Source organism: Equus przewalskii, chromosome 1 (assembly GCF_037783145.1).
Source record: "Equus przewalskii isolate Varuska chromosome 1, EquPr2, whole genome shotgun sequence".
NCBI classification, from domain to species: domain Eukaryota; kingdom Metazoa; phylum Chordata; class Mammalia; order Perissodactyla; family Equidae; genus Equus; species Equus przewalskii.
Window position 1 is genome coordinate 161,487,078 of NC_091831.1, and position 8,049 is coordinate 161,495,126.

Here is an 8,049-nt window from a genome sequence, read left to right on the forward strand (position 1 = left end):
CATTGGCTCTCAACTCAGGGTAAAAGCCCAAACCCTTACAGTGGCCTCCAAGGTCCTTGTGATAGGGCCCCATCTCCCTCTCTAACCTCACCCCTTGCCATTTTTCTCCTCAGTCACTTTGCTCTAGGCTCCTTGAACCCACCAAACACATTTCTGCCTCAGGACCTTTGCACTTGCTGGTTCTTTTGTCTAAAATACTCTGTTCTCCTCTGCTGCCTCATTTTTCTTCATAGCACTGATCACCACTTCACATATTTCTATGTGTCTACTTTTTTATCATCTCTCCCTCCCTACTCCATGAGAACAGGGACTTGTTTTGTTCATGCTATATCCATAGTGCCTAGAGGAGAGACTGCCACGTAGTAGGCATGGAATAAATACTGGGTGAATGGGTGATGGGTGAATGAACAAATGACTGTGGCCCATGCTGATCTCCTAAAGTAGATTCTAAGCACCTTTAGAGCGGGTGCCCCCACTTTATCATGTTTGTGCCCCAGTGTGAACACTTAGGAACACTGACAACAGATGTACAGTGATTAAAACAGTTTATAAGTACCATAGAGACACCACTTTAGCGAAGCACACTGGAATAGGGAATGAGGACACTAAAATTCAGAGAGCAGGCTGTCACTAAGGAGCTGTGAGGGCTGGGAGAAACAGTCTCTATGGGCCTCTGTTTTCTCAGCTGTAAAGGCAAGGCTTGGGCTATGAAATCCATTCCAGCCTTGACATTCTGTGGTTTTAAGTTTAGGGCAATTGCATATTTATTTGACAACTACTTACTGAGCTGGATTCCAGGCACTAAGTGAAAAAACAAGACCCCAAACTCAAGAGCTCCCAGACTGAAGGAACAAGATAAAATAGGGTCAGCTCAGCTCCAAGAAGAGCCCAGTTGTAAAGAGCCAGAAACACACCCTGGAGTTGAGGCTGGGAAGGGTATTTTAGGCCAAAGAAATGGCTGTGCAAAGGCAGGAGGCCTGGGGACAAGAGATATTTGTAACTACAACGCACTGTTTAATTTTACACAAAGAACGGTTTGAGACAAGTGGCTTTTGTATGCTGAGAAGTGTGCCCTGCATCCAACGAAGCTAGAGCCTGTTTCAGCGGGGAGAATATTCACGACTGGAAAACAGCCAGATGACGGATGCCCACAACCTAAATTGCTCAAGGTCAGGAAAACTGCTGAAGTGTAAGGAAATGACCCGGCTTCCTGTGAGATCTGACTTCCCCCAGCGACCTGCGGCGGCTCCAAGGCCACCTCTCATGTTTCTACCTCCCAGCTCACGATGGGCCTGAGGCTGGGCACAGTCAATCAATTGCTACTTGGCGGGATTTGAGGGAAAGGGCAGGGTCCAACCGCAGGTCAGACGTCCGAACAGGGCCCGGGCGGTTGCCCTCGGCATGACCCGACCTTGCCTGCTGGTTGCAGCGCCCTTGTTACCAGGCTCGCTGCAGGGGGGGAGGCTGGGGTTTGCTCCCCGCTCATTGGTAGGCAGAAAAGCGCCGCCGAGGAACCCTCGGTCCCAGGGGCGAGAACGAGAGCCCATTGGTCAGGACACCTCACAATGGCCCCTGCAGCGCGCAAGGTTCTTCCCATTGGCTGGCTGCGGCCTCGGGAGACCCCTGTGGCCTCGAACGCAGGCAGCCTCCTTGGCGCCCCGGAACGAGCGCTCCCACGCCGACCCCCAGTCCTCATTGGCTGTTCTGCGGGCCGCCGCCATCTAACGAGCAGCGAGGCGCAAAGCACCCAAGCGCGCGCTCCCTGCGGCGGGATCCAGTCCCGCGGGAGGGCGACCCGGCCGGAGCTGCAGGGGCCCAAGCTGAGGGCAAAGGTCCGGGAGCCCGGCATCTCTGCAGAGGACGTCCGTTCTCCCTTGGCACCTCGTCTGGGTCACAGCCCGGGCCTCCCTCCAGAGCTCTGCATCTCCAACCTGGAACCCAACCCGGAAGGCTCCAGTAAGTTCGAAGCACCCACGCGGCGCGCAAACCCACTCAGGGCCGACAGAGAGGGGCGTCCCAACTCCGTCCCATCTGCACCTCCATTCACGTCTCCCCTCATCGTTTATCCACCAACTGTTTATCAGTTCTTTTACTTAGCATTCCACGTCCACCCGCCCCCACCTGTCCAAATCCTTACTTATCTCCCTCGGTGTTGGGAAATCCTGTGCCTAAAGAATTCGAATTGAGATCCACACGGAGTGGTAGAGACGAAGGTGAACCTCCCAAGGAACGATGTTCTACTATCCCAGCGTGCTTCAGCGCCACACCGGCTGCTTCGCCACCATCTGGTAAGGGCCGGCTGAGACGGGTGGGCGCGGGGAGTGGCGGCCAGAAATCCCAGTGCGACGCACGCCTTCCAACCCCATCCGCTCACCCCCTTCAGGCTGGCTGCGACGCGCGGCAGCCGGTTGGTGAAGCGCGAATACCTGAAGGTGAACGTGGTGAAGACGTGGTAAGGCTCAGAAAAGGGAGGCGTGGCCTGGTGCCTGGGTGGGTTAGGGGATGGATTGCGGTGGGTAGTTTTTGGCGCGGGTCCTTGTGGGGCCCGTCCTTGGCGCAGCAGTGATCAGGGCACGTTGTTCCTCCAGCGAGGAAATCCTCAATTATGTGCTGGCCCGAGTGCAGCCCCCGCAGCCCGGCCTGCCGCGGCCCCGCTTCTCCCTCTACCTCTCAGCCCAGCTCCAGATCGGCGTGATCCGGGTCTACTTTCAACAATGCCAGTACCTCGTAGGTAAGGCTGGGAGGGCTCTGAAGCGGGCAGAACTGAGTGGGATTCAGCTAGGCTGGCTCTCTACCTTGCCCTCCCTGCCCACAGAGGACATCCAGCACATCCTCGAGCGCCTGCACCGTGCCCAGCTGCAGATCCGCATTGATATGGTGGAGCCTGAGCTGTGAGTGTCCCCGTGGAACTGGGATCACCCAGCCTTTAGTGGGGAGCCTGGCTGCTTAGCCTCAGCCCATCCCAACCTCAGTCCCTGACAGCCCACATTGTTTCTCAGACCCAGCCTGCTGCTTCCTAACCGCCTGACCATGATGGAGACTCTGGAAGATGCTCCAGACCCCTTCTTTGGGATGATGTCGGTGGATCCCAGACTTCCTAGCCCCTTCAGGATCCCTCAGGTAGAGCTCATTCCCCCAGGAAACTCAGACTGATGAGTTGACAGTGCAGAAGGGAAGTGCTGTTCTTGTGCCCATCTGACACTGGGGCTGGGGGAAGGGGGCCTGCCACAGCTCAGCCACACAGGAGTCAGTACAGGGGGACTGTCACGGTGGAACCATCCAGACAAGCCCACCCTGCTTACCTATTCAGGATCATCTTAGAGGCAGCTCTTGTTCCCACTCATCCCTGCACTGTTCCCACTGCTGAGGCCCTAATGCAGGCCCTCATCATCCCTTGGCATTGGGTTCCCTCCCCATGTCCTTCTCCATCCATTCCCAACACCCCCCAGCTTAGACAACGTTATTCTTTCTTCAAAGACACCTCCAGTGTTTTCCCATTGCAAACAGACTACTAGCATTTAGGGCCTCCATGCCGTGGTCCAGGGCTAGCCATCCCCAGCCGTCTCTCAGCACATCCCCTGGGCATCTTAGGCTTCCAAACACTGGTCTGACCCACGTGTCCTGAAGATGCCACATTCACTTCTTTGCTTGTGCTGTTTCCCAGACCTGTAATGGTCACCCCTCACTCTTTACCAGTTAAGTCCTACATATCCTTAAAGACCTCAAGCAAACACTACCCTTTTCCATGAAGCCTTTATCCCACTCACGGTCAGAACCAAATGTTGTTTTGGAACTTAGCACATTACTAGGGCCTTGTTTTATCCTTTGTGTTGACTCTTGTTGGGGTCATTTGCAAACTTATTTCCCCACTAGATCGTATGCTCCTTAAGATCAGGAATTGTCTCTGTTCCCTGTGTCCCCTACAAGACTTGATATAAGGATGCAGTGCTTCTTGCACAAGTTGACAAAGGCTACAACTGGGGGTGGGGGCTGAGGGCAGGAATGGGAGGAAAGGAGACCAGATGGCAAGTGAGTTCATGGATGCTGATGGCAGTGCCACAAGAATTACACATAAAGAGCTATTACCGTCCACTGTCTGGATAAGGAGGTGAAAGTGGGAAAACGGGGGCCTAAAGCTGAACCCTATCTTTTCCCCAATCCCTCCCCCAAGATTCGACATCTCTTAGAGGCTGTGAGCCCAGAGAGAGTTCTTGAGGAGATCCCTCCTGAAGTCCCTCCAGAGCCTAGGAAGCCAGGTGAGCAGAGAGAGCCTTCTTTCTGGTGAGAGGCATAGGGAGGTCCAAGAGCTGAAGAAATAACCATCTTTGAGCTTCTCTTAGGAGCCAGGCCCTGTGAGGGGCACTTTATGTGTGTAGCCTCATCACAGCCTAACGAGTCCTGAGATCAGAATTCTCATCCCCGTTTTTCAGATGAGGAAAGTGAAGTGAAGCCCATGGTGGTTAAGCAACATATCTGGGGTCAGATTGCCAGACTGGCCTGGGCCTCACTAGAACCCAGGCTGACTTGACCACAGAGTCCATGCTTTTGCCTCACCACATGGGTGTGGGAACTGGAAAGCAGCAGAGGGGCTGATGTGACTTCCCTGCCTCTCCAGAAAGGGTCCCGGTCACTGTGGTGTCTCCCGAGGCCATCACCCTCCTGGAGGCGGAGCCCATACGCATTCTGCACATTGAAGTGAGTGCTCCCCCTGCACACAGAGCCTGAGGCCTGAGTCCTGCTTCTGATGGCCCAGCCCCCCTGCATCCACTTCTCTGTCCCCAGAGTCCTGCCTTCTCCTTCTCCATTTCCCTACTCCCTGTCCTGGCGCCTGAGCACCCAGTGGGCTTCCTCTGCCTGGCCCATGGCAGACCCAGTCCCCTGGATCCACTTGCCTTTTTCAGAAATGGAATTGAGTCTGCTGTCCTTGTTCTTCCTCTCCCAACAGGGTGAACGGGACCTCCCAGAGATCAGCCGCCGAGAGTTGGACCTGCTGGTTGCTGAGGAAGGCGAAGCTATCTTGTTAGAGGGTAGGCCTATCTGGCAACATGGGGCTCGCCTAGCGCTGGACAGTCAGGCCCCTGACATGGGCAGTCTGGGCCCAGGCAGTGCTCCCATCTCTTCTCTTCTGCACTCTGAGCCCTGATCCTATCTCTGCAGAGCCCAAGGAGGAGCCCCGGGCCCTGGAGCCGGAAGCCATAGTCCCTCCGCTCTCACCCACAGCTCTTGCAGAGTAAGGGCTGGAACCTCGGGGCTGGGAAGGGGGTCAGTGCTGGGAGGGGCTGTCCTCATTTCTCTTGCCCACTTTCCCTCAGGTTGGAAAGGGCAGTAGAGCCCCTTCCAAGCGAGGTCCCAGCCCCTGAGGAGCTGAAGCTGGCAGTCTGGGAGCCTGCGGTCCCACTTCCTGGTGAGTGCCTGCCATGCCTGGGTCCTTCCTGGGGGCACTTGCACACCTGCTGCAGACAAGGGCCCTGTATTCCTACTTGCTGGGAGGACCCTCTGGGTGATAGCCTGGGGGCTGTGAGGATGATGGGTGTGGGGCAGAGCCGAGACCTAGAATGTTGTTGCAGAGGTGACCCCCCCGCTGGAGGTGCGTCTGCCGCCCCCAGTCAGCCCAGAGGTGAGTAGTATCCCTTCCAAGCCGTGCCTCCTCTTGGCCCTGCTCTGCCAGAGCTGCTCACCCATAGCAGCTTCCCCAAGCCCAAGGCCACTGCTAGGCTACACTGGCCTTTGTTCAAATTAGTAAGTGGGGCTCCCATCATACCCCCTTTTATCCAGCCTGCACTTCCCAGGTGGGTACCCTCCTACAGGGTAGGAGCTACACACTCCCAGAGGAGGCTCTGCCCAAGCCCCTTCCCAGGGCACCTCTAGGGGCGGGAGTGTGGGGCCTGTTTGCAGCCCAGCAGGATGACGGGAAAAGGAGTAATGGGTAGCCTTGCCCCTTCCCCCACTCTCTACCCAGCGGAGGAGGCCCCCAGTCGCCCCACCTCCAAGGAGTCCACCTCGCCGCCGCCGCCGCCGGTTACTGTTCTGGGACAAGGAGACTCAGATCTCCCGGGAGAAATTCCAGGAACAAATGCAGATCAGAGCCCACTGCTGGGAGTGTGTGAGTGCACACAGGCTCCACGGCCAGAGTGGGGCAGGAAGGGCCTGGGGAGGTGCATGCTGGCCTTTAAACGCCTGGGGAGGCATGGGGAACATCCCCCAAGTGCATGGTTGGGGGTTTGCAGATGCACAACTCTTCATGCTCCTTTAGTGACCCTGCCCAGCACACCCATGAGCACCGGTTAAAATAGTCCTACTCTTAGCCATGGGTGGAGCAGGCAGGGGCAGGAGCCTGGAAGAGTTGAAAGGCCAGAGGCCATGGAACAAGGCACTGCAGAGATGGAGAAGGGGCAACAAGTGCTCTCTCCTAACTGGGCTTTGGCCTTCTCCACCCTGCAGCCAATGGTACAGCCGCCTGAACGAACCATCACAAGCCCTGGAGAGCTGTTTCGAACCCCGACCCACTGTAAGAAGAGTGGTGGGAGCTGGCGTGTGGGATCCTCTGAACGCACATTCCTTGCTCTTGGTGTTCCTCCACACCTCAAACCTCATTTCCCCTTGTCCCCAGCTGGCCGGCTACCCCCAGAACTGCTGGCTTTCTGGACCCATTGTGCCCAGCCACCCCCAAGAGCACTCCGGCGAAGGCCGCCCCTGGAGCCTGAAGAGGAGGCTGCTGAGAGGGAGCTAGTGGCTGAGGAGGAAAGGAGAAAGCCTGAGACTCCGAGTGACATTGAGGTACCTGCACCCTCACTCTTCCTGGAGTGGTCTGCTTTGCCCGAGCCCCCGCAGGCCTCCTGCCCACATGAGCAGCAGTGCCAGATCCTGGACATGGGATTGGGTGTGTCCTGTTCTGGAGCCAAGGCTGGTTCAGGGCTGGGACTGCCTCACCCCTGCCCCAGGTGCTTCTGTAATGCTTGGGGTCTCAGTGCTCTTTCTCTCATCCCCAGGTCCTGAGGGAGGCCCTGGAGCCCAGTGGGCCCCTCATGGTGTCTGCAGGTAAGCACCCGGAGAAGAAGGAACAGTGGAGACCACTACCCTAACCACCGTCCTGGGAAACTGGTGCCCCCACTACTGACAGTTTTCGTCAGAGGGAGCGTTTAACAAGGAAGCATAGATTGATTCCCTTAGTTCTCCCCGGTGTGTTAACAAGTCACTGCACAGCTCCAGCATCCAGTTTGACCAGGTGGCCTGAAAGTCCCAACTGCTCAGATCCAAGCACCTGCTCAGACCCTCCCCTCCCCCAGCAGAGCTCTCCCTAGAAGCGGCTGAGGAGGAGGCCCGCATCAGCCTCGTGCCCCCGGAAGAGCGCTGGTAAGCAGCCAGCCCGGTGGGCTCGGGCCGTAGCCCCGGCCAGGTGGGGAAGTGGCTAGGAGGGGCATGCCCCTCGTCACCATCACAGCTGCCACCTTCCCTGCTCCACCTGACTCACACGTTCTCCTAGGGCCTGGGCTGAGGTGGAGCAGCCAGAGGTCCCTGCACTGCCCGTGGTGCCTGAACTCCCTGAAGTACCGGTGGAGATGCCTTTGGAGCTGCCCCTGGAGCCCGAGATGCTCTCACTGGAGGCCGTGCACAGGTACCAGGGAGGGGAGCCTCGATCAGTGGGCCTGGGCTGGGCATCAGCTAACTGTGCTTGACCCCCCTAGGGCAGTGGCACTGGAGCTGCAGGCCAAGAGGGCCCCTGACTTCAGCAGCCTGGTACCGCCTCTCAGCCCCCGCAGGATGGCTGCCCGGGTCTTCTACCTGCTCCTGGGTGAGCGTGGGCACGTGTGTGTGCATGTGTGAGGGGACGGGACACACAGGCCAGATGCTGCTAGAGGGACTTCCTCTGACTGGCCCTCTCCTCCCCTCTTGACCAGTGCTTGCGGCGCAGCAGATCCTTCACGTGGAACAAGAGAAGCCATACGGGCGCCTTCTGATCCAGCCAGGACCCCGATTCCACTGTGGTTAGAGACAACTTATAAAGCTGCCAGGAAACTGGCTACATTAAACTATGTTCTGCCTTACCAG

At 57.3% G+C, this 8,049-nt stretch overlaps 1 protein-coding gene across 3 annotated transcripts; it reads left to right on the plus strand.

The window, feature by feature from the left end:
- Positions 1–1,047: 1,047 nt before the first annotated feature.
- On the plus strand, positions 1,048–8,048 carry REC8 (REC8 meiotic recombination protein). Of its 3 annotated transcripts, none has more exons than XM_008539540.2 (20): positions 1,048–1,956; positions 2,175–2,288; positions 2,384–2,452; positions 2,589–2,731; positions 2,816–2,891; positions 3,000–3,120; positions 4,172–4,256; positions 4,616–4,695; positions 4,946–5,027; positions 5,158–5,230; positions 5,313–5,404; positions 5,568–5,617; positions 5,960–6,103; positions 6,442–6,508; positions 6,611–6,777; positions 6,990–7,038; positions 7,287–7,353; positions 7,484–7,615; positions 7,686–7,792; positions 7,899–8,048. In XM_008539540.2, the coding sequence occupies exons 2-20, from the start codon at positions 2,233–2,235 to the stop codon at positions 7,988–7,990; spliced, it is 1,752 nt and encodes a 583-aa protein (XP_008537762.2). In that variant the 5' UTR covers positions 1,048–1,956; positions 2,175–2,232; the 3' UTR covers positions 7,991–8,048. The 3 variants fall into 3 exon arrangements, with proteins under 3 accessions (XP_008537762.2, XP_008537763.2, XP_070483149.1); XM_008539541.2 differs by having other exon boundaries at positions 7,290–7,353; XM_070627048.1 differs by lacking the exon at positions 1,048–1,956 and having other exon boundaries at positions 2,098–2,288.
- Position 8,049: the final 1 nt, after the last annotated feature.

Coding starts and splice junctions, on each gene's coding strand:
- REC8 (XM_008539540.2), top strand. CDS start 2,233: ATGTTCTACTATCCCAGCGTGCTTCAGCGCCACACCGGCTGCTTCGCC. Junction 2,892..2,999: donor GATATGGTGGAGCCTGAGCT/GTGAGTGTCCCC, acceptor ATTGTTTCTCAG/ACCCAGCCTGCTGCTTCCTA. Junction 5,231..5,312: donor TCACCCACAGCTCTTGCAGA/GTAAGGGCTGGA, acceptor ACTTTCCCTCAG/GTTGGAAAGGGCAGTAGAGC.